This window comes from Gavialis gangeticus, unplaced genomic scaffold (genome assembly GCF_001723915.1).
Source record: "Gavialis gangeticus isolate Ggan-Ray unplaced genomic scaffold, GavGan_comp1, whole genome shotgun sequence".
Lineage (NCBI taxonomy): Eukaryota > Metazoa > Chordata > Crocodylia > Gavialidae > Gavialis > Gavialis gangeticus.
In genome coordinates, this window is record NW_017729034.1 from 1716259 (window position 1) to 1742128 (window position 25870).

At 44.2% G+C, this 25870-nt stretch overlaps 1 protein-coding gene across 1 annotated transcript in view; it reads left to right on the forward strand.

Annotated features, from left to right (window-relative positions):
- Positions 1 to 1560: 1560 nt before the first annotated feature.
- Positions 1561 to 25870, forward strand: part of TBX19 (T-box 19) — a 60519-nt gene continuing 36209 nt past the window's right edge. The window contains exons 1-2 of the mRNA XM_019526964.1: positions 1561 to 1801; positions 11495 to 11721. Coding sequence (XP_019382509.1) covers positions 11525 to 11721 — 197 coding nt within the window. The 5' untranslated portion in view covers positions 1561 to 1801; positions 11495 to 11524. The remainder of the gene's footprint in view (positions 1802 to 11494; positions 11722 to 25870) is intronic.

The window sequence follows — 25870 nt, forward strand, 5'->3', positions numbered from 1 at the left end:
ACTGTGCTGGAAATTTTCACAGCATTGTTGGAGGACAGTTTGTGTTGTGTTTTTTAAAACCCAAAGTAGCATGTTTTTGTATCTTGCACTAAGTCCTAACTGCTGATAAATCCTGTGCAAATCACTTTCAGACTGCAGGCAGTAAAGGTCTACAGGTATTCCTAGGGAATACAGTAAGGATTGGTTCATGGAATTAGGATTATATCAAACTTGCATAGATTGCAGATGCTCCCATGCTGAATAGAGATGGGAATTGTCCTGTGGGTTGCATAACATGCAGTTTTCCCTGGGCCAGCATTCTCAGAATAAAAAAGATGGGTATAAAAAGAAGTATAAAGCTATAGGGAACATTTTTGCCAGCTGTGTTGCGTGATAAGACTGCATTTTTCTTTTCTGTGATATAACAGCTTGAAACAACTTATTGCAACTTTTTTCTGAAAATGGTTTTCATCCACTTTTGTAATCATCATGTCAGTGCCTGTTTTTAGGGTCACCACCTCCTAGTACTGGAGGCTCTCAAAACTTTTCAGTAATTTTTTGTGGCTTTATGTATTTTGAAATGGAGAGAGAATCTTGTGCCTCATTTAAAATGTGACAAAACATTTTTAAAAGTTTACCAACCGAGTGATATTTTTGTAAAATGAAAACCAATTTTTTTTTGGTGAAATTTTCCACTACAACAAGTGTTTTGTATTGTAAACAGCTTCTGTTGGCTCCTATGCTGCCTTGTACATACATCCTGGTTGCTTTTTTTTCCTGGGTCTGATCATTTGACAGACAGGTCTTTTCCTACTTAAAAGCTTTTGCTGTTCTGTAATAGGTTTATATCCTAAGACATGTGAACATTTGTTTTTTCAATAAAGTTGATACTGCACTAAATAAATTGTTCTCTTTATTTAAATAAATGAGTGAAGTTTGCAGGTGATACTTATTTTTTACGTAGATCACTTAATAGAACAAGATAAAAGGACTTCTTATTTCAATATTGGTAGGCAAGTTCCTGCTTCTTATGAAATGAGTGAAGTATTATAACCTGAATAAATTATTTAGAATCGAAGATAACTGTGTTCTAATTCCACCTCTGACACCTTCTCTGATCTTAGTCAAGTATCTAGATCCAAATTTGAAAAAAAAACCCACAACAAAACAACCTATTTTCTCTGGTAGCACTTGCAATGTTGTTAATTTATGTAGAGCAGATTATTTTTTTTTTTTTATATTTGCAGTTCTTGCTCTTATCAGAGTACTTGTCGGTAGCTTTCTAGGCACTTAACACTTGTTCTGGGCTTATTCTTCTGTTGTTTTCAATGTGGAGACGTATGTTCAATGTTCTGTTTGGATTTATTTATAATGTTATAAAACACACATAGCAAATGCATATCTTTATCTCTGAGAGAAAGTGAATGTAATAGGCTGCTTGCCTCAGGAAAGTGATTACAGGCTTGCCTGGACCAACTGATGAGGATAATTGGCTGGCCCAAAGGAAGTTGAAAGGCTCCCAGGAAAGGGAGCTGGTGGAGTCGAGAAAGGGAGATGGTTGTACGGCTGCAACACTGGGCTGGGAAAAAACTGGAAAGTTCGAGGGGGGGGGAAAAAACTGCAAAGCTAGAGGCTGAAGCAGCAAGCCAGGGAGCTTACTCGAGAGAGGGAGAAGGAAGAGCACTGCTGAGGAAGCAGCACCGAGTCACCCTCTAGCTCTGAGGTGTGAGTTACCCCTGGATTGACTGTCTTTGTTTGCTGATTGATTGCTGGCTTATGTCTATGGTGTTTTCTGTGAGGCAAAGGTGCTCAGGAAAATAAAGTGAGTAATGGACAACTCGCTACAGTGAGGTTGAAGACAGTCATGCACTATAGTTGATTCTTTTTGGGAGCAATTATTCCACATTCTTGATCCAGCCTCTTGAAGATGGCTTTGAGTTGGCCCCAAACTAGAATTCTGATTCTAGAGGAAATCTTGAAATTTTGTGTCTTGAAATGAAACAAAAAAAATAAATTTGTCCTACTTTGGGCAATCTACCACTCTCACTTGAGAGAAACCTTTCACGATTTCCTCAGATTTAGGGGAGCCTCTATGTTTGGGAGTCTGGCTCTTCTATGAGCCAGGAGCTCTGAAGGCCTTGTAGCCTTGGCTCTGGGCATAGTCTACTTAGTGGACTGATAAAGGGCTAGGAAACTTGGGCTCCCAGGCATTTATCAGGCTACTAAGGGGCAGGAAAACAAATTCTCTTTTGTATCAAAGAATAGTTTTATCTGGCAAAATTCAAGACTTTTTTCCAACGAAAGTTTCTGGTACTTGTTTACAGAAAGTGAAAAGATAATTGGAAACTGCCATTCAGATGGAAAACCCTGACAATCTCTGCTGTCTTCAAGCACTTTTTCAGCCATAAAGAAAAACCCTGACATCTTCATGTAACATTCCTTAGTTAATATTTTATGAAAAACCAATTCTGATCATCTAGTTCAGCCTCTGACATGCCAAGCCATTTACCTTCAAGAGATTTTTGGTAGCAAACCCATAACAACTAATTGAGCTACAGCTTATCTTTGTAAGAAAGATGGGCCGTTTTCATATTCTAATTTCCTGTCTCTGAATCGCCCACATCCCTAGGTAAGCGTTTCAATGACTAATTACTACTTGTTCTTTAGAAGCAAAGTGCAAGCTTGATTCATCAAGATGATGGTTCAGAGAAAAGGTCCCTGGTTGTTGTTTATCTCCCATACTAGGTAGTGTGGGATCAGTGGTCTGACCCTATGTATATGGTTTAAAACAGACCCTCAACATTCAGAGCATAAGTGAAACCTGCTTGGAGGATATCTCTAGGTCTGTTGTGGTTTGGTTGTCTCTTGTCAGGTGTTTGTATCATTAAACCAAAATGGCTTGAGCAAAGGATGCAATTCTGATTTTGCTTTGGGTTTTTAAAAAGAGGAAGTCTTTTCCTCCAAAACTGATTAAGTGGCCACATGATCTTTCTTTTCAGGCTCTAGCCGCCTTACTTATAGGAGAAACACTGGTGATCTTAAATTACTCCATCCATTCATTGCATTCTATATTTAAACAGGGCTTGACTCTTGTGTGGGTGGTGGGTCTTCCAGCTTCCTTTCTCCTTCTCCTGCCCCTGCCCCTGCCCCTGCCCCTGCCCCCAGAGCCTCCAAGTCAGTGCAAAGGAAGTAGGGAAAGAAAGACGAAATATGTTGGTCTGGTTGTTTTGCTTTTCATAGATGCCCTCTCCACAGCTCTTATTTGCCTTTTAATTGATTTTTTTTGGGAGGGCGGGGGATGGACGGACTTGGTTCTCCTGAAAAATCAAGCCACTTAAGCATATTCATGGTACCTCCAGTTTAAGTGGCTTGATTTCATATATCCAGACTAAAGTATTAACTATTGCTTCCCTAGTGTGAAATATCTCATCTTTTGGCTTTACTGGTGGGGAACAGCCAGAGAGAGAGTGTGTGTAGTCCAAGCAGATTCAACCTCCCTGCTTCTCTAGTTCCCAACTATAAAAATGGACCAGTAATGACTTGTAGAAGTTTAATGCATGGTTGTGAAGGGCTCAGAGATGGAGAAAGAGGTGGGGTGGGGGGAATCCGGTCATGATTAAAGCTATCATCCTAATTTCATCTGTTCAATTTTCAATGCTTTAAAAAAAAAAAAAAATCCTCCAGAACAGAAATGCATAGGGCCATTTTCCTGTTGTCTGGGCTTCTCTCCGTTGAAATTTTGTCTGGTACTAACAGCAGAAGTTGTCTTCATGGCCAGTAGAAACGTGTGGTCAGCACTGCATTGGAACTGCTGTCTTTCTTACCCCCAGTAGTAATGAAAAAGCTAATCTTTCCTAAATCTCTTATAGTTCAATAATCTCCTAAAGTGCCAGATCCATGATTAAAAACACTGATAAGAGCAGCTGTCCTTTTGTTCTCTTTTAATTAAGCCTCAGCACAAGGTGGGTGTTTGATTTCCTGAGACTGTTTTGATGAGTGAGGTTAAGTTTCGTTTGGCTGCTGGGACTGAATGTTCAGAGAAGGTTACTCATTCAAGCAGTTCAATGGGTTCTGGGGAGGTGGAAAGATTGAGTCCTGCTCTTGTGGATTTCATTGGATCAAGAAGGGCTGCCTTTTTGCAGACATGGGTCTGAAGACAAAAAACAGCTATCCAGTGTCAGGTGCAGAACAGGCCATTTTAATTGCTTTTTTTTCTGTGGTGTCTCAGCAGCTGTTGGCCAGAAGGTATGGGGTTTGAGTTTAATCGGACAGTAAAATAAGTAATAATCCAATCAGTTCTTAGGTGAGCATTCTCCTTAATACCCAGATAATTTATAATCTTGGGTTTAGGCATTTTCCACTCTGGCATTTTCCCTGACTTCCTTGCAAAGTGTATTAATTCAAAATTGTTCACCAAATAATTCTGCTTTGAATGTTGTGTGTGCTGATTTGTGGCAGTGTCTGATGCTTGTATTTTCTGCTGATCTGGTTACCAATCACAAGTCATTAGTTCCTACTTGAATGAGGAATTTCCAAAATCAAGTTTTCAGTGCAAAGAATTCAAAACTTAATTTTTATGTGAATATGTACTGCTTTCCCAAATGTCCTGGCTAGTAAAACTGTTCACTGAAATGTTTGCAGACCGTAAATGCTAAAAGCATACAAACATTAGTCCTGCTGCTGTCTCGTACTCTGCAACTCCATGGAGACTATGGGATGGACCAATTTTAAGTTTTAAAGGCTGTTCCTAGCTTTCTGTGTCTGTCTACCAATGCAGATTCATACTGGAACAAATATCAGACTTAAGGGTAGCATTTCATTTTCCAGACACCAGCATAAATCTGAGAGTAGGTCCAGGAGCTAGAAACTCCTACAGTCAGCTCTGACTCCCTCTGACCTGAGCCTCTTTATGCCTCTGTTCCAATGTTTGTAGAAGAGAAGACAAACTCTCCTTTCTGTGCCTTTGAAGGTAGGTAAAACTGATATAAAAATCTTGGTAAGTATACAGATATCTAGCAACCCCCTTCCCCCCCCAAAAAAAACAGTTAAAGGAGATAGGAGTGGAGGAGAGGGAATGACTTCACAAATTAGGAAGCCTAAAAGCAAGTCTTTTTTTTTAAGTATGGAAATGAAAAATTAATGAAGTACAGACATCCTTGACTCTCTTACTCTGCCTATCTGATTTCCTGCATGCATCTTATTTTATTTGGTGGCCTAAGCTATATAGATGTTAATGCATACTGCTCAAGGTTATATGTCATCTAGGACTTAAAGATATAAGAGGGAATGGGAAAAAATGAGTTAGATTGGCATCTGAGATGCATACTTTAAGGAGAGAATTCCCATCTTGAATGTATCCAAGCTACTTTTGTGAGGGTGTATGAAATCTTATTTATTGTTCACTTTTCTGTCAAAACTAGAATAGTTGGCTCAGCACAGCTCTATACTATGCACTGGATGTGAGGCACTACCTGACTCCGGATCTTTATATTTGAGCCCTTCTGCCCACACATCCAGAAACCAGCTGGCCTATCTTTTCAACAGATGTGAAAGCATTCCTCTTATCTGCGTTACTCAGAGGTGGAACAGACTTGGTTCCAAATTTCCCCTTAATTCTTAAGTCTCTCCACCTGGCTAGGATATAACATGGTCCATTTCAGTAGCAAAGTTGTTTTTTAGGGGATTAACTGCTGGCAAGGGGTCTTAAGCAGAAAGTAATTTACATCCTCCTTTATTCTAGCAATGACATTTTCCCAGTTTTGCTCTGCCCCAATCAGGTTGGTTGTTGCACTCCTCTCTTGCATGCTGTGGAAGCAAGTGTTCATATGATAAATTTATATAGGAAGAATAGATACAGAAATTCAGATCTGAAGAAAAATCCCATGCTCTTCTCAAGCAGTATTTCCTAAACTTCAATGTTGAGCCTTACTTTATGAGGTAAAACCCATGGCTTGCTTTGGGTGTTTAAAGCCCTATATATTAATATATACATCTTTCATCTCCCCTGCTTACAGCCAGTCCTTAAATAGCTTCCATGGAGATGTGCCCCATACTTTCATGCATGCTGGGCTAGAACTTTATAGCTTGATTCTTCTCTTCTCTTGTGCTTTGATTTGCATTGATATTTAAATTATCTTCATGCATATCTGCATTGGAAGGAAATGAGGAGGGAAGTATACACCTTGTTGTTTTAGGCTCTTTACAAACTGGGGCATATTTGCTACATAAGTGCAAAGTGCATCAAGAACCATGACTCCAAAGAACCTTTCCCTCTAAAACTTTCAAAGATGGTGATTAAAAGTTTTGACAGCTAGATTCAGTGTTAGGCTTCCAAATAAGCTCCACAATAGAAGTTAAGCTACTGTACCCTTACAGTCCGAACACTTCTAGAAAAGTCTGCCTAAATCTAGGCTTCAGCACTGGTTTTGAACCACTCATTTTAGTAATATTGACCTTTGTGTCAGTGCTGCAAAATACTTTTGTCTTGCCACACATAGTGCTAACTTTTTAAAATGATGTACTAAAGAAAGCTGCTTAAAACCCCAGCATTATCCTCTTCTCCCTCCCCCCCAAATTTTTTTCAGTGTGATTAACAAGAAGCCTGTGAGCCGGTAATCAAGTCCTTGATGAATTTGTGAAAAGCAAATGATTGTCCCTGGGGTTCACCAACAGTTTCCCCAACAGTCTCCCCTCCCACTTTTCTACATCACTTACCTTTCTACTTCTGTGGTTTATTGCCATTTGAGTTTGTGCTTTGCTTCACTTCAAAATACAAGATGGGGAGACTGGGTCTGGCTTCCAGAGTTTTTAAGCAGCTACCATTCCAGTAAAAATCAACAGAAATGATGGGGAGTCAGTATCTTTGAAAATCAAATCTTGTACCTTTTGGTCTGTCTAAGTGCCTTGTAGAACTGCTGCTGTAGAAATTATACTCTAAGCATGTGGCTGAGGTACTGCTGCTGGTGGGATTCATAACTTTGAATTTCCTGAGCAATTAGCTTCCTAATATTTCAAGCTGCACAGAAATCAGTTTTGCATTTAAAGTCTATGGCTTTTAAAATAAAACAGGAGACCTGTATGCAAGTATTTTGGAACTGATTGAAATTGTGAGCCTTTCAGAATCTTGGTGAAATTTACTGTATTTTCAAAGTGCTTCAGCCAGCCATAATTTATATACCATATTTCTTTTAACATGGATAAATGGCATATAATAACTAAAAGCTATCTGCATTAAGTGCTTAGGTACTTCTGGCACCATTTGAAATCGTGTAGTATATACAAAAAGAACTAATTTAGCCTCTTTCCTGTGCTGCAGGAAAAAAACAACCAAAACCATAAACCTATGAATTCAGCATCTTACACCAGCAAACAGCTTGTTTGTTTTTTTTTTCACTTGTCCCTCCAGAAGCCAGATCGCCATATTTTAAGTATTCCATTGACTTCAATGCACAGTGCAAGAATTCAACACACTGAACCTCAGACTTCAGCTGGCAGTAACTGCTGGCTGCATGAATGAAGCTCTATACTGCAACCAACAAGGGAAACTGACTTCTTTGCATGCTGACAGGGTAATTTACCTACTTCATTTTTTCTGGTGGACAACAACTAGGAGGAGTTGCATCAAAGTTAAAGAGAACTGATATGCCCTAAATTTACTTAAACAAACAAACAAACACGGTTTGAAAATAGTAGAGAGAGCTGACCCTGTGGTGAAAATACCTGGACTCAGTCTAAAATACAGCTATTGGGAACTGCAGATAATATTTTTTTTCTATGGTAAACAAGTCTCTATAGTCCTGCCTTGCATGAAATCACTGCTGGCCTGCAGTTCTGCTGTTCTGGGAGCTGGAATCCAGGGCTGTGGCTCTACTGTGGGCAGTGGGACTATTTGCAGGCTTTTCATCACCAACAAGGGATGTAGGATCTGATCTTTTTTCCTTAAGGGCAGTGTACTAATCAAGCTGTTGGTGTGCAAGGACTGATGCACTTTGGAAGGTGCACCCTAGGGTCTGATGGGCTCTTAAAAAGCATGCCACAATTCTGTTCATCTACTGCATAAATGTATCCCTCACAATAGAGTAATTAAAAAAATACAGCCTTCCAGCTTCTCAGAAAGAATCATAGGTATAAAAGCCCATTAGAGGCTATCAAATAAAACAGTTATAATGTTCTCAGTCAAGTTATTTTTGAGTGACCCAAAAAATATCAGACTATTTTTCAAAAATAAATCACAACTGCCGTTTTATTCCATAGCCGTGCTATAGATCTTGTTCACGCCCCTTTGACGTTTTTCATACAGTAAAGGCTAAAGTCATAAAGGGGATGTAGATGCCTGATGGCCTATTTAGGTACCTACATTCCAAATGTAGATGCCACTGGCATTCATCCAAACCCTAGTCTAACCCTGAAGGCCCCCAAACGCCTTCAGTACCTAACTCCTGACGGCACTGTGGTATTCGGCACATGCAGTAGGTCTCCACTACAAAGTTTTGTAACCATACCAATATTATTTAGGGATATGGAAAGAACATAGTCCCTTTTAGCTGACATACCTGGGGCAGTAATGTCCCCAGTCTGCACAAAGGTCTGCTGACAGCAAAAGGCTTCTGCCAGCTTTTAGCTGCTGTCATCTGGGGAGGCAGTCTAATGATGCTAATAGAAAAATCTGGTCTGCCAGCGTATGCTGCATCTCCAAGAGGGGGCTCTGCTGATGCAGCTATGCAGGCACACAGATAGTGGCAGCAGTTTAGTATACACAGGCCTAGAGCATTACTTGGATTCACAGAAGAGTCATTCCCTGACTCGCTCGCTGTGAGGCCTAATTCAGTAGGTGTGCTTGGATTCCACATAAAACATACCTTTCACCCAGTAGCTCTGGTTACAGCATTCACCACTAGAGACCAGGTTCAGGGTGCAGAAAGACATAAAAGCCTGTGGTAAAAGACTTCAGGCTCCCTGGACACTCCATCGCTGGCCTCAGGATTGCTGGTCTTGGTCAAGAAAAAAATTAAAAACCAGTTGGAACAGGGAATGGAGAAACAAGAAGTCATCCACAAACTGGACTATGTTAAGTAAGGTTTAAATAGGGACTACAGATTCATTTCCATTTACCTGGATTAACTTTGTGATCCCTTTGTTCCTATGGGTTTACAGCTTGTTTGCTTGACTCTCCTAGCCCCACTCCATCCCCCCTTTTTCCCCCCTCTCTCTCTCTCTTCTCTGCCCTTGTCTTTTGTATTCTAATTTTTTTCTCTCTCCTATCCTCTCTTTTCTGTATGTCCTTTTCACAGCATCCAATGAAGTGATCTTCAGCCCATGAAAGCTTGTGCGTGCTCTCTCGTTTACCTAGTCTGTAAAAGGACATATCTGCCCTGCCTTTTGCAGGGCCTCTTCTTCCAGAGGAGTCCCAAACCTATTTTTTTTTTCATGAGTGTCCTAATTACCAAGATATGCTAGGGTGAGGTGCTCTTATCTCCTCCTGCTCGCTTTGTATAAAACACTTGAATATTCACTGGAGCCAAGCTCTCCTCTTCAGGTGACTGTTTTAAACACTGAGCTGTACAGTCCTTCTCTTGGCAAATGAATGTTTAAGTTGCTCCACTTAAAAAATACCTAAAGTCCTGAAAATGCTTAGGTGTTTAGCATGTACAGTCTAGTCTACAAGAAGGACAGAGAGCCCCACAGCCCGGTGGATGGTTCCCTAGTGCCTCAGAAAGGTGGGAAGAGGTGGTGTCAAAACCTCTGAGGCAGAAAGGTCTCAAGCTAGATCCTCCAGATTCCAAGCAGATGCTGTTAAGTAAGAAAAGGGGCTCCTTGTCCTGGCTGGGCTCTGTGCAGGGTGAGATGTGGTCTGATCAAGCTTGCCAGATAGGAATCTACCCACCTACCTTACCTGTGGGAACCTATTTTTGTGAGTCTCCGTGGGTGCACTTACACATTCATTAATGCACTGTAATTATGGCGCATTAAGTTCAGTACCTGTAATAACAGGAACTAAATATAGCTTAAGTGGTGCTACTGTGCATTAGCACAGATGAATGCGATTTGTGTGACGCTTAATGTGCATTAGCCCAGTTTTTGCCAGCTGCGCTAATGCGCGGTACCATTAGTTTTCTGTGCATCAAGCATCTTGTGTAGATGTGCTCAGTGGCGCTTAGCTATGAGCCACTCACTGCTGTGGGGATTTAGGCATGTTGTCAGCAGAAATTTAGATGTGAGGGACTTGACTTTGGTATTGAGTGAGTTTTTGTGCCTACAGGCTGAGAAAGGGGTTTTCTGAGACCTAGGCACATAATGAGGCATTAGGACACTTAAGAGGCACCTAAAATGGCATTAGGACACCTAAGCCTTCCTTATTCTAGAGTGGGGTGATCAACCCTTGGCCCATGGGAAAGCATGTCATCCAGCCCATGGGGCAATTCACACTGAAACTGCTTCCCTACCACCAAATGTCAAAGCCCCAGGAACCAGATGACATGGCCCCATGCATAGAATCTAGTTGGTACACATGGAGATAAAGGCAGGGCAATGGGCCTGTTCCAATGTGCACAATGGATGCACGGGGGGGGCGGGGTCTGATCCAGCATGCATGAGGGTAGCTGACCCAATCTGGTGCATCGGTTGGTGGGCTGAGGCTGGTTTGGAGGCCCCAGTCCAGTGTGCGCTGTGCAGGGCAGTGGGCCCAATCAACACATGTAGAGTCGGAGAGGGGGCTGCAAGCCCAATCCAGCATGTACAGTTTGGGGTTGTGTGCCAGACTGGGTCCTGACCCTGTGTGCTCTTGGTCAGGCCTATGGACTGGATCTGGCCCACAGACCAACCCCACATCACTCATCTGGCTCACAGGGCCAACAGCTTGAACATCCCTGATCTAGAGCAAAGTGCATGAGGACCTTTTATTATTACTTTATTTTAAGAATCCAGAAGAGTGGGGCAGGCAATTCTGTGTTTATAACAAAAATATAACACCAGCATTTTTCTGTAACAGCCTTGACTGTTGCCTGCTTGCTCCCTACCTTCAGCGGGCATTCACATCAGCATGAATGCAATTTCCATGCATTGTTTCAGTCTGGAAATGAAATATTTTTTCATTAATGGAAACCTGGTTCTCAAGCAGAACAATTAGACCCACTTCAGGTTGGAAAAAAGATAAAAGCCTGCTAATTTGGATGGAGGACTCTTCTTTTGAGGCAGCCAATTGCGTAATCAGATTGCCACCCACCTGACCTGACAAGTAATTAGAAGATAGCCCTCTTTTTGTATGTACGTGTGTATGTAAACCTTAACACACTGGTGTCACTGTCCCATTGTGACTTCTAAGGGCTGAAGAACAAGTCGGTGGCAAACGAACAAGGAGAGCAGAGTTGTTAGCTTGTAGCTAATTAATTGGCTTGGGTTTAAGTCTACTTAGGTTTTGTTGGTGGTTTGTTTTTTTTGGTGGGGTTTTTTTTTTGTGTGTGTGTGTTTTGGGGGTTTTTTTGTTTTGTTTTGTTTTGGGTTTATTTTTTTTTTTTAGCCACCAGAAGTTAATGACAGTAAAGTCACCATGGCTGATTTGGGGTGTAAGAAGCCCAGTGACTGCACAGTCTCCAGGCTCCTCAATGTTGTGGAGAATGAACTCCAGGCTGGGAGAGACAAAGGGGACCCCACTGAGAAACAGCTCCAGGTGGTCTTAGAAGATGCTGCACTCTGGCAGAGGTTCCGGGAAGTCACTAATGAGATGATCGTGACCAAGAACGGCAGGTGAGTGCTGCACTCTCCCTTGTGTAATTAGTGTATATGACAGTATTAGGGGACTACTAGCAACTGCAGCCTAAAGAAAACCAGTGCAATTGTAGAATGTTGTTAGTGCTGCATGTGCATCGTGTATCCTGTGCAGTGAGGGAAAGGCAGCATGCAAAGTCTCTTAAAGCCAGAATACAAGTTGTTGAGGAGGGTTCACGCTCTCTTAGACGTGTACCAGCCATTCCCGCACCCTTATATTCCTGGCTGTAAGATACATTAGAAGAAGTTATTTATTGCTGTGAGACTACAGAATGGTAAGGGATACTCAATAGGAGAAAGCGACTCCCACCTCCAAGGCTGCTGTGGGCTTTCACCCACTTTGCAAATTGTTCAGCCTGAAAAATACCTAAGTTCTCATACAGCAGCTTTTCATTTGTGGATCTCAAAGTAGATCAGGGTTGTTCTCTCCATTTTCTGGTCAAGGAAACCAAGATGTGCAGCAGTGAACCAATCTGAATAACAAGCTTATAGTAGATCTGAGATGAGAACCCAGAACTTATAGCTCCCACTCTGGTGGCCCAGTCAACAATCCATGAGTCTGCTGCCACATAGTTACAGATGCCAGTATGCAGAATTCATATGAGAACAACCCCCTCACCATAGTGCGCACACGCTATTTATGCAATGGCAGTAACAAGGCTTGGCTGCTGACCCATGCTTGTTTGCTGTGAACTTGGAACTTTAGTAAATGATTCACTCTCAGAGTCTTAGGAAGACAAAATGTCATTCTGGAAGTGGATCATGCTTCTAATTCAGTGCGTATGGCACTCTCCAAAATGCAAGAGAAGTTCCTGAGTTCAGAATCCTTGTGCCAAGTTGGGTGCTGGCCTGGAGGGGACTAATCTCAAGGAACTTCTAACCTAGAGTGGGCAAGCAATCCAGTTACCCCTGTAATCTGCTGGGGTTTGATCACAAAACTGCACGGGAAATTTCATGGTACATTTCCTTTGCTAAGTTGTACCCAAGATATTTCATAGAAGATATGCATGTTTAGGAGGAATTGGGACAGATGAGGAGGTAGATCTTATCTATATTCAGAAGTTGCATCTAGTTAATTACACTGCTTTTTAAACTGATATAGTTAAGAGAGAGCAAACTCCCATGTGGATATTTAGTGTAGTATAGAAATGGTTTATTTCAGTTTAGGCTGATCTGATCCCAAATCAAAATAAACCAAATCTATATGATTTTGATTTAAATGGAAATAAGATGGGTTGGCATCAATATAACTAAGCAGGTTTAAAATCACACCCTTATTTAAAATATCAGAAATTCCTAGTTTAGATCAATGCAAACAATCAGTGTAGCATACGGTATTTACCACTACATATAGTAACATATTTTCTTACATATACACACCTTTTCGTAAAAACTGGGGTGCATGTATTAAGTGGGGAAGCTGATTTTGCCATATGCGAGAGAATACAGTAATATTTTTACCAGTGTTAAAGTATACGAGTGAGTGTGTGTGTGTAATGACTTTTGTCATAGTAAATCTGTCCTTATCCAGTGCTCATGGTGAATTTTTTATCAAGAATGACAAGTTTTCCAGTCACTGAAATCTTTTAGGCTGTGTTCCAAACTGTGTGTTCATACTCATCCTGATCCTGCTTCTACAGAAGCCCATTAGAGTTGTCCCTAACTTCAGTGGGAGCAGGAACAGATCCTTTCTGTAATAGCAAAGCCAGGGTGTCTTACAAAGAGAATAAACAACAGTATTCTGTGATTTACAGTTCTCGTCTAAAGCTCATTGTTCAGCTCTCATCATGTTTGGGACTTTTATAGCAGCCTGCATGATGTCAGTAAAAGGTGTTCTTACAGTTTTAAAGGTGCATGTCATTAAGTTAACCAGACTGCAGGCAAAGGAAATATAGACATGCCATGGACTGTATACCAGTGGAAAGAATCGTGTACAGTCTGAAAACGAGAGATAAAATGGGAGCTGAGACAGCTTTTTCATTCCCTGATCCCCCTCAGCATGACTCTTAGCCCTTTACAATTTGGGGTATCTTAAACAACACAGCATGGGCGACTGTTGCCTCCTGAGTCTGGGCGGGCAGCTGCAGACGCTGTTGGCCGCGGGAGTGGAGGTGGCAGACACTTGCAGATGCCATTGGTGGGTGCCCACAGATGCCATTGGTGGTGGGGATGGCCCTGTCAGGGGGGCACATGCCCCCCCCACCCCGTGCTCCCCCTTCCAGTTGCCTGTGCAACACAGCAAGATGGTTTTTCTCAGAAGTGAATGATACTGATCTACTTCCCTTGAAGTTACTGGAAAAACTCCCATTAACTTTTAAGAGAGAAATATTGAACACTCTTGAAAACCCCATCCTAGAGCTTTTAGGAGCTTTATGAATATCCGGGAATAATTCATGATGCACTGTGGGGTCAGTCAGTATTACTATCTTGAGAAACTGAGACACATTGCAGCAGGGGTGATGCATAGAGAGTGCATGCAGGTGCACATGCACCCCCTGAGCGTGGCAGTGTACCCCCTACAAAAAGGCAACACCTGTGGGCGGTGGCCACTTGCCACCCCTTCCCCCCTCGTCCCCCTCCCCCACCACAACCAGCAGCGTCTGTGGGAGCTCACACTTACTGCCACCGTGCTCCTGCCGCTGCCATGCCCCCTCAGTGGCTGGGGGCACACATCGTTCATGCATTTGCAGTGAAGTGATTTGGCCTCCACACATCAAATCAGAGGCCGATCCAGCACAGAACCACACAATGCTGTATTGGTAAGCTATAAAATAATAATCTGTATGACTTTATGCTGCCTAGCAGGGCATTCTGCAGTAGGTGCAGGTATTACCAAAATATCATAAATGACCAAACTGTGCATAGATTTTCTGAGTGCCCATGATATCTTTTCACAGTATACGATGAAGTGAACTCAAGTTTCACGCCTTCTTTATCTTAGTTAGTCTATAAGTTGTATCTCTACCTGCCTTTTGCGTGACTTCAGACTAATACAGCTAACTACCTCTCCGTGCTCATGGTGAATAGAATGTGAGGGTTTGAGGCTTTGATACTATAATTGAGATATATATTCAATAATGTATGATGCTATCTTATAGTAATTTAACTGGCAGAGCAAAAATAAGTGTGTGCAGAAGTTAGATGAATGCACCCTAGAAGTGTCAAGTAATAAATTGATATTCCATAAAACACATAGTACTCAAATGGTGATGAATGCTGCTGTGATGCAGACACAGGTGGAGTCACTACCATGTTTATTCTGCTGGTGTGCATTCTGTTTTGTATTAGAATTCAAGCCATTTTGATTTCAAGGCTTTTATTTGTAGTACTTACATGACCCACACCATCCCAGTCCCAGATGATTTCACTGTCTTTAATATCTTTCCCCTCATGCATACCTGTGAGGAGGGGAAGTGCTCTTATCCTGTGGTTTGGGCTGGGAATGGAGGCACAGAGCGCATTCCCATGGGTGCTTCTGGGAAGCTGTCCCCACCCACTCACTCCTGCTCTACAGATGCTGAACCCCAGCAATGAGGCAGTGTAGCCACCTCAGATCAACCCTGAGTGTGCAGCTCAATGCTGTGCTAGGGCCTGCAGTCTTCAATGTAGTGCATGCAGGCTCAGGGACACACTAGAAAGCAGATGCATTGTATTTGCAGATTGGGAGCATGAGGCGTATGAAGGGACAGGAAGAATCTATTTCATGGTGGTGCACCTGGCCATGTCAGCGAGGCAGTAGACATACCATAAGTATCATGCTGGAACAAGCAATCAGGGCTCATAGTAGTGAACAAGGTATGGGAGCAGGAACTAGTTCTAGGTCTTTCAAATTACAGGTTAGCACAGCAGTGTAGGGACACAGCCAGGCACCCAGGGCAAAGTGGAAGCAGTGAATTCTGGTTTACAAATGTAAATGCAAATACGTAGCTGCTATCTACAGCTGTTTTTTTTAACTCCCTTCTCCCCAAATTGTTGCCCAAGGTGGTTGCCCCTATTTTTCCCCCCCTATTTATGTCACTGGGTTAGCACCTGTCTGCTTTGGACCACAGGACCATTTTTTTTTTCTGCTCAAAATAGCCAGAAAAGAATCACCTTCAAAGCAAAGATTCCCACCTCCATCTATTGGGTAGAATTTTTCTATTTCTTTACTAGCTTTACCAGTTGGACAAACTTTAGCTATAAGACATACAGTTGTTATATTCTCTAGCTCTACAGGACACACATTCACACTAACCCTTTCCTGAGTTGCAAGTGTAACTCAAATAGTCTAAGCACATTAACGATTCTGAAGCATTCTAGTATTCAAGTGATGGGGGCCATCTTCAGTATCTAAGAGAGAGTTTTCTCATTTCTTATGAGTGTGGACAATTGGAAAAAATTACACTTTTGTCATTATAAAAAATATTTTTGTAGCTTTTTTCCAGCAGCTCTGGTCCCTCAATAGAAGGCATAAGAATCTGGAACAGAGCAGAGATAATTTTAGGATCAGAAATGCATAAGTGAGCAATCTAGTACAAATTCTTTATCGTTTGGGGAAGTTAAACAATTTTCTAAATCTTCCCTCTAGCCTCAGTTCAACAAAGCATTTAAATACCTGCTTTAAGTCCTTTAAACTTCAGTGACTGTCTGTATCTGGATATAAGAACATGCCTAAAACCTTTATCAGTCTGGGGCCAAAATGAAGAACATGAACTCTTTAGTAATTATTTCCCAACATTGATATTGGACCCATGTCCATGTGAGTATTGTATTATATAAAACATATTCTCAACCCTATTGTTTTGTGTGTGCAGATGCTTATTAGATTCATAGATTCATAGATGCTAGGGTCGGAAGGGGCCTCAACAGATCATCTAGTCCAACCCCCTGAGGAAGCCTTGCAAAAAGGCCCTTTTTTGGTATGGATAAGCCTGGTAAGCATTTGGGCCTTGTTACACGTTGCAGATTTTAAGCTTCTCAAATGTTGATCAGTGTTTCGAGTAGTTGCATGTTCAGGCTAAAACCTTTCTCTGACTGTCCCCAACCTGCAGAGCTATGACTTGCCACTAGAGGGATGGTGAGCATGGGCCTAAGAGCTACAGTTGTGAGTTGTCCACATAGAACAGGAAGGGAGAGGACACTGCACCCTGGGATGATGGAGGACTGAAACTTGAGCAGCTTATCTCTGGGGAGTCATGGAACGTGAGCTGGCTAACATAAATCAGAGTGAAACCTGCCATGGAGTGGCGGAAATTTAAAAAGCCTAAAGGGTGCTTAAAACTAGTTTACACTTCTGGATGTGTGGGCAGTCCAGGGACTAAGAAGCCCCTTAGTTGGTAGCGGCTGGAGAAAATATTATTTGGGGGGGCCAAGGGCTGTTGCAGGGCCAGCGCATGCTGGTGCTGTATGCGGTGGTGGTGCTGGGTGCGGTGCTGCAGCGGTGCGGCATTGCAGTGGTGCTGAGTGGCACCAGGCACTTCAGGATGGCAGGACCATGGCGCTGCTGCTGTTGCTGGCCACTGCAAAATTAGTTGGGGGGGGAGGGGCTAAGCACCTTTAGCCCTGGGCTTCCACCACCTATGACCTTAGCCATCTAAAATTAATGTGTAACAAATCCCTTTAAGTGTTTCACATTTTAACTGAATATTTGCTGTGGTCTGCTGGGGCTTCTGCTAGTTTCCTTCCTCATTTCCTGTGAAGACATATGTGGCATAAAGCTGGGTTCCATCCATAACTGATGAACTTGCCTATTGGATGAACAGGACTGCCGTTACCAGGGTCTGGTACAAAGCCTGTGGAAGTCAATGAAGAATTCCCACTGGCTGCCTCAGGCTTTGAATGAGGCCCTAGTTGCACAAAAATGCATGCTCACTGAACACACTTCCTGTGCAGTTCGTTTGTGCTCCCAATGTCTAGAAATAGTTTTGCATCATGGACTGCTTTTGTTTTCTTGTTTTAAGTGTTTTTTGTATACGTTACACATTAGGCTGGTTTGCACGTGTTAATGTACACACAGAATAGCAACACACATAACTCGTGTTTATCCATCTTGTAAATAAACCTACTGTTGCTCCATACCTACAATGCATTTTGCCTTCAAGCTTTGCCAGAGCTCAGCTTCTGGCCTTACTTCTCCTTACCTACTCCTCCACCCCTCCTTTTGGGGGATTTACATTGGGAGCTGGTATAGTTTAGCACAGTCACCTGGACCTGATTTATGTTTTCAAATTATGAATATACCAGTGATTCCAATATACCTATTGTTAACACGAGTTCTTGAATGAGTGCCAATAAAATCTTTCTACCCTATGTCATCCAGTTGTATCGAAGAGAAATGACATTTGCAACACTTTTAGATAGTTTTCAAACCCTTAAATTTTAAGAAACTTTAAAGCCAATACATTTTTGGAAAAGAAAACCCCCCCATCCTACTGCCCTGTAAGATGAAGAGAAACATCAGGCAGAACATGGGATGGCAAGAAAGAGAAGAGAAGCCAGTCCCAGCAGCAGAAAGGGTGCAGTCAGTCAGGCAAGTGAAGCCCAAGGTGGTCTGAAGATGATACACAGGGGACTGCAAGAGAGAATAGGAGATGGAACAATATTCAACTGAAAGGAAGAATACCTAGGAGATAACCTGAGCTTCACACCACATCAAGAAGAGTCAAATTGCTTATGTGACTGGAGGAAAAGAAAAGAGAAATTTTTCACTTACTAAGAAAAATCTAGGGCAGAAAAGGGTCCTCATGGGAACAGGGGAAAATCCACAGATTCTTTTTTTTATGCCTCTACATATGACACTGCCTGATTCCTGCTGGAGTGGATCAAAGATGCCAAGCTCCAGAAGATACTTAGAAGAATAGAGGCTCAGGGGATCTTCAGTAGATTTCTTTCTGGTTCTCAGAGCTTATGAAATTGAAGAGCTAGCTCAGGGGCTCATGCTATGAAGATGCTTTAGGAATATCCACTCACTGGAAGTCATTCATAGAAAGAGGCCTCTCCTTGATGGATGAACTTCACTTGAGTACCAGATTAGACCCATATGGGGCACGGCACACACCTGTGGCATGGGGCAGTCCATGGGTCAGATCTGGCCCACAGGCCCCTTTGCCCATCCCCTCCTGCAGCATACCTGATCCAGCAGCTGCTCCAGCTGGTCTGGGACCCACAGTGCATGCTTTGTGGATCCTGGAATGGCTGAAACAGGCACCAGATGTAGTGAAGTCTGGCTGGACTAAAAGTTGTACTGCACGTAATTGCTGCCCCAGCTGGTGTGCACCACAAGTGGTGCTTGCTCTAGGATGTGTGCCACACAGAGCCTGCTCCAGCCAGTTTGGTACCCGATCTGCATGTGGTGCTTGTAGGCATGGGTCCTGGACTGGCTGGATCAGGCACTGCGTGCAGCTTAGTCCCAGAGCTGTTGGGGCAGGTATCCATTCCACAAGGCTCCTATTCCAGCCATGCTGGGATCCACACTCATGGCTGACTGGTGCCACCTTGGTCAAAGGAGGCATGTGCCACCCCAGTGACCAGACCATCGCCACGCCCCTGCCACCAAGACTCCTGCTGCCGTTTGTGGTCAGTCACCATGCCCCCCCAGTCTCAGGAGACACGAATCCTTCATGCTTTGAAGGCCAACCTCAAGAAGTGTAATATTAACATCAATACTAGGGAGACTCAAGCACTGAAAAGTCCCCACTGGCACCATGATGTACAATAAGGCATCAAGCATTCCCGCAAACTCACTTTGCTATGGAGGCAGATGGATGCGAGAGACAAAGGGGAAGAGCTGTGACCCAACATCACCAGGATCTACTCCTACCTCCAGGAACTATTTGCCACATCTGCAGTCAAACATGTGGACCTCAAACCAGACTCTTCAGTCATATACTGACTCATCAATGACTTCCCTATTTACTGGAAGACTGTCATGACTGAATTGTATTGAGGGACTGCTATCCACAACAACTGATGAGCTGCTAGTTCAGGGGTAGGCAAAAATATGGCCTATGGGCCATATTCAGCCTGCCATCTGATTGGATCTGGTCTGTGGGCAGGTGAATGGATCTAGCAGGCACCTGCCCAGGGCTGCTTCTGGAGTGCTGGGTGCTCTTCCTCTGGGCCGAAGCTTCCACCAGCCTGAACCCATGTGCAGCTGTAACACACCTCTTTCCTTCCCCCACTTTGCCTGAAGCCCTGGCCTGGAAGCTGTTGGTTGCTTCTGGGGCAGCTATTGATGCGGCAGGCATCTGCCATGTCTGGACTGCGGGAGAGAAGGGGCACTAAGGCTGCAGGCAGGTGGATGCTGGCCACGGGGCTGGTGGTGGAGCATGTTAAAATGGCAGGCGGGTCACAGCCCGGGGAGAGAGGGACACAGTGGAGGGGACACGGGGAGGTGTGGCCCTTGACAGGTCACCAAAACTCATTAAGTGGCCTGCCAATCCAAATCATTGCCTACCTTTGTGTTAGTTCAACTAAAACTGGCTTCCCTGCCATCTAGTGGCTAGGTGTGATATTAGTACCTACTGACAGCAACAAGCTTGATAGAGCAGTTTCATAGTTTCAGAGTTGTTAGGGTCAGAAGGGACTTAAGTAGATCATCGAATCTGATCCCCTGTCCTGGGCAGAAAAGACCGCTGGGGTCATATGAAGACCCCCAAGGTAGGGGAGAGCACCACCTCCTTTGGGAGCCCATTCCAGAGCCCGGCAGCCCTTACCATAAAGAAGTTCTTCCTGACGTCTAACCTGAATCTGCTCTCCATCAGTTTGTGGCCGTTGTTCCTGGTTATTCTAAGGGGTGCCCTGGTAAACAGAACATCTCTGATTTCTTGCTGCCCCCTGCGGTGAATTTGTAAACAGCCCCGAGATCACCTCTCAGCCTTCTGTTGCAGAGGCTGAAGAGATCCAGGGCCCTCAGTCTCTCCTCATAGGGCCTTACCTGCAGGCCCCTAATCATATGAGTGGCCCTCCTCTGGACCCTATCAAAGTTGTCCACATCCTTCTTGAAGCGTGGCGCCCAGAACTGGATGCAGTACTCCAGCTGTGGCCTGACCAATGCTGCATAGAGGGGAAGGTTATGTCCCCTTCTTTCCATGGTGTAACTTTATTAGAATCAAAATCCAGGGTAAATGGCTCTATAGTCATCATGCCATCTAAAGCTGGTGTGGCTGATAGGAAGAACTTCAAGAAATGGAGGAAAGTGTGGAGAAAGTGTTATGTAATCTCTACTGCTGGTTTTAACACAGAGGAAGATGAAAATCAGATTAAAAAAAAATATCTATAGATAAACAAACCCTAGAAGATAGGAATGTAACCATGACTGTGTCCTGCATATTTGACTGTGGTTGTTCTACAATGTAGCTTTCATTCCTCATCTGCATACCCTCATTCACATACTGGTTTGAGGGGCTACTTGCACCTGTTTTGACCACCATCTGTTTGTGGTCTTATTATTGTCTGAGATTAAACTGTACCATTGTAAATGACAGCTAGATCAGGTTTTGTGTCCACTAGTTCTCCCTTTCACATCTGAAGTTTGTAGGCAACTATGTATCCCCAACAGCTATGATGAGCTGTTAGTTCCCGGATAGGCAAAATATGGCCAGTCCCTCCCAAAATCCAGCCACTCCCTTTCAAATTTGTGGAGTTTGTAGAAGTTTGCACGTTAGTGCAAAATTCTGCAATGGTCACTGGAAGTTCAGCCCTCACTGTGAGCTGTGCAGAGGTCTTGCAGTGGGGTGGCCCTCAGTTGTAGGACAAAGCATGAGGGAGAAGAATGATGAGATTGCAGGCAGTTGTTCCTTGAATAGCTTCCATCGGCTCCTTGAAATAAAGGCATTTCTGAACACAAGACTGACTGTACAGTGGATTTAGGTGAAGGCCTTAGACGCACTACAGTTAAAAGAGCTCAACAAACCCTGAATCTACCACTGACAGGGCAGGGTCTAAAAGAGTTGGGGTTGCATAGCGTTTTGAAGAGGATGGGAGAAGGAATGACTGGTAGGGCTGTGCAAGGCTTCAGACCGTGCTTCGGATCCGGAGAAGCTTCGGATGCTTCGGCGTCCAAAGCAGCATGTCCAGATCGAAGCGCTGGCTTCGTTAGGCTTTCTGAAGTGGTTCAGAGCTTCTGAACCTCTTCAGAAAACCTTTGGAACTGCCTTGGAGATCCGGCCATAGTGTATAATGGGGAATCAATGAAATATCCATAACTTCATTGTTTTTTGTCTGATATGGATGAAACTTGTGGTGATGGTAGCCTCTGCTGAGAGCATGAAGCCTGACAAGTTTCAAAATGATTGGTGGAGGGGTTCAGGGGAAACTGCACCCCAAATTCTTGAAAGCAAAACTCATGTCACATGTATGTGTTACACCACAGGGGGGTGAAAGCTGCAGGGATGGTGGCCCTTGGTGAGGCTGCAAAACCTGCCAAGTTTCAAGGAGATAAGTGCAGGGATTTGGGGGGAATTGCACCTCAAGCTGCTGACAGGCAGAACTCATGACATGGGTGACACTGTGTGTATTAAGGCACAGCAAGATGAAAGCTGCAGGCCTGCTAGCCCCTGCTGTGGCCATGAAGCCTGCCAGCTGTTGAGGAGATCAGTGCAGGGCTTCTGGGGCCCTGCATCCCTAGCTGCTGACAGGCCAAACTCGTAACATGGGTACTTGTGGGACTGACTGTCTCTGTCTTGGGGCAGTTGATCGTCTGTATTGATTATTTCCCCTCCTTAGTCTGTGGTTTAGTAAGTGTTAAATAGGTGTTAACAAGTTAATTAGCAAGGATTAACAACTACAAAACCAAAAACTAAGGAGAGGAAATAATACAGACAATCAACTGCCCCAAAACAGAGACAAGTGCTTGTGCAACTGACTGTGTCATGAGTTTTGCCTGTTAGCAGCTAGAGGTACAGGGCCCCACGGGCCCATCACATTCTCAAGGATGGGGGATCCCAAAATCCCCCTGCACCTATCTCCTTGACAGCTGGCAGGCTTCATGGCCTGAGCAGGGGCCACCACCCCTGCAGTTTTCACCTCCCTGTGTTGTAAGACGTACATATGACATGAGTTTTGCTTTCAAGAATTTGGGGTGCAGTTCCCCTGAACCCCTGCACCAATCTTCTTGAAACTTGTCAGGCATCATGCTCTCAGCAGGGGCCACAACTCCTGCAGGTTTCATCCAAATAGGACAAAAAACAACAAATTTATAGATATTTCATTGATTTCCCCATTATACCCTATGGCTGGATCTCCAAGGCGGCTCCAAAGCTTTGGAGCTGCTTCAGCTGGATCGAATTGGGAACCCAGTCTGGAGCTCTGGATCGGATTGCTGGCATCTGAAATGGCTGCCTACTTGCACAGGCCTAATGACTGGGAACTGCAGCACCATGGAGGCATGGTAGAGACCCCTGGAGGCATCAACTCTGCAGTGCGGAGCAGCAGCAAAGATTCCTGGAGGCAGTGGCCAGAGTAGTCAGTGCTCCCTAGCATGCATTGCAGCCTAGCAGTACTCCCCAGCCTCAGAGTGGTAGCAGCTGTGGTGCAGGCCTTCCTACCCAGCACGTACCACTTCAGCTAGGATAGATGGCTGAGCCCCTGGAACAGCGTGGCAACCCCTAGCAGTGAGGAGCAACTGGGCCTCCAAGGTGTGCCTCCCTAACCAGCACTGGCTATCTTGGTTGCCTTAGCTGGTAGAGTCCCTGGATGGCAGCCCTGGGCAAGTCTTCCTTCCCAACTGGCTGGGCTAGGTGGTAGCTCCCCTGATTAGTTTGCCTGTGACTGTGATCTGTTTTGCATTATAGTTAAGAAAACTTAACTGTTAAACTTTAAGTTGTATGTTTGCTCCTCTTTTCCTTTGTAATAATCTGTTTTAGTTTAACATTTGCTTGCAAGGGTCAAGTTTGTTCACATTAGAACACCCAGTTAACTTTATTTTCCCAGTTTCTGGTTGGGGGCTCAAGCTAAATTAGTAAATGAGGTGTAAAGTCCCCAAATTTGAACCTAGCCCTGGTTATTGCCATGCAAGTCTGGAAGAGGGGTTAGAGGAAAACTGACAGAAAAAAGAAGGCAATTCCTAAATTGGTGAGATCAGGAGTTAAAAAAGCTATATTGTTGGTGACCTAAATTTAAGAAAGAAGAAATATCATGGTCCAGGTAACTGCAGACCTATTTGTCTGAGCAGAGTTTAAAACCAACTTTGAATAAAAGAATAAGTAACAGATATGGGAGTGTAGCAGACCTAACTCCAAAGGCAGCCATGATGCCCTCTGGTGGCCCTGCAACTCCTGTTCCCACTCCAGCTCCTTGGAGTACCTTCCCCTTTTACCTTTCCTGCCATGCCTTGATGTGACTTAGTGTTTTGGGACCGCAGCATCCCAGAATGAGCCTCAGTTCACCTCTATGGCTCAAGCCTAGCTGGCACCAGTCCTGCCCACAAGCCCTACATTGCTTTCAGGGTGTTAATCATGACCTCCAGCCTCCCCCATAGCCACACCCATGCCTTGCAGGTGTCACTCTGTTGCCGTTTACTTTCTTGTATAGGTTTTGGCTCTGTTGGCCTTAGCCTACAGGTTACTCGGGCTGTAGACTTGTAGCCTGGGCCCTCTTGCTCTGGCTGGGCCTTTCAGTCTCAGCTTTTCATCAGCCTCAGGCCACCTGTGTTGCTTCCTCTGGACTCAGGCTCCAGCTGTCTCGGCCTCAGCCTGCCTCTGTCTTGTGCCTCTGTCTTGTGCCCCTGTTCCTGCTCAAAACCTGGTGTATCCCTCAGGCACCCCTGTGTGGTCTCCTTACTATCCCTAGAGCCACCACTTGGTCCTCGGGTTTAAAACTAAAACAGAAATGCAAGCAACCACTTCCAAATAAAGCCTCAAAGTACCCCCGGGGTCACCATGCCACTGCAGAAGCCTCCTCCCTGCTCACTGGCTTTCTTAGCTCTGAAAGTACCTGACATGTCCTGCAGCTCTCATTCCTTGCCAGCCTGAGCTGGCAGGAACTCCTTCCCTCAAAGTTCACAAAGCTGCACTGACCCCTCTGTCTCGATGACCCAAAATTATATCTCCTGGGGTCCTCTCCTTTTGGTCAGGTGCACTCCTGCCTGGCTACAGGTGTGACCTCTCAGTCTCCAGAGAAGCGGACTGCTGTTTCTCTGGCCAAGCTGCAACAGTTCTCTTGCTGCCTACCCAGGGCTCTGCCCTATTGTCCTGTTATTAGGCAGCTAGCCACACAATAGGCACTTGAAGTTTATAGGTCTCTGGACACTTAATCTCCTGCAGAGAGCCCCTGTCCAGCTGCCTTCACCCACCTGGGGACAAAGCTGCTGTGCTTTCTGTCTTAAAGTAACAGGGGCCTCTGGATCCCTGTTACAGGGAGTAAACAAAAAATAGCATAGAACCTTGATTTTATCATAGGTAGATTGTGACAGACTAATCCAGTATGTTTCTTTGATGAACTGATTTTTCTTAAAACAAGGAAAATGTGGTTATTTAATTTGTCTGGGTATCAGCATGTGTGAGTACTAATACTTTTGGAGAAGATGGGGATTAGTACAAGAACTGTGGGGCTGGTAAGGAATCAGCTAAATGGGAGATGACAATGAGCTGTTCTGCAGGGAAGTTGCTAGTGGAATTCCTCAAGGGATCAGCTTGGAACAGATCTCTAATATTTTCATTGATGACTGGCACTGGAAGTGGCTAATGATATGTGTACCAAACTGGAAGGAATTGTCAATGCCGAAGAGGATCAAAATATCCTAGAGGAAGAACTGGATGAGTTTTAGGCCTAGAGTAATAGAAGCAGGGTGAAATTGAATTGTACGAAGTGCAGTTTCATAGTGGGTAGGGTTGGAAGGGACCTGAGCAGATCATCAAGTCCGACCCCTGCCATGGGCAGGAAAGAGTACTGGGGTCAAATAACCCTGGCGAGGTGATTATCCAGCCTCCTTTTGAAGACCCCCAGGGTAGGAGTGAGCACCACTTCCCTTAGAAGTTGGTTCCAGATCCTAGCCGCCCTGACTGTGAAGTAGCGCCTCCTGATATCTAGCCTGAATCTACTCTCCGTCAACTTATGGCCGTTATTCCTTGTTACTCCCAGTAGTGCTCAAGGGAACAGGGACTCTCCCATAGCCTGTTGGTCCCCCTTGGCCAGTTTGTAGACAGCCACC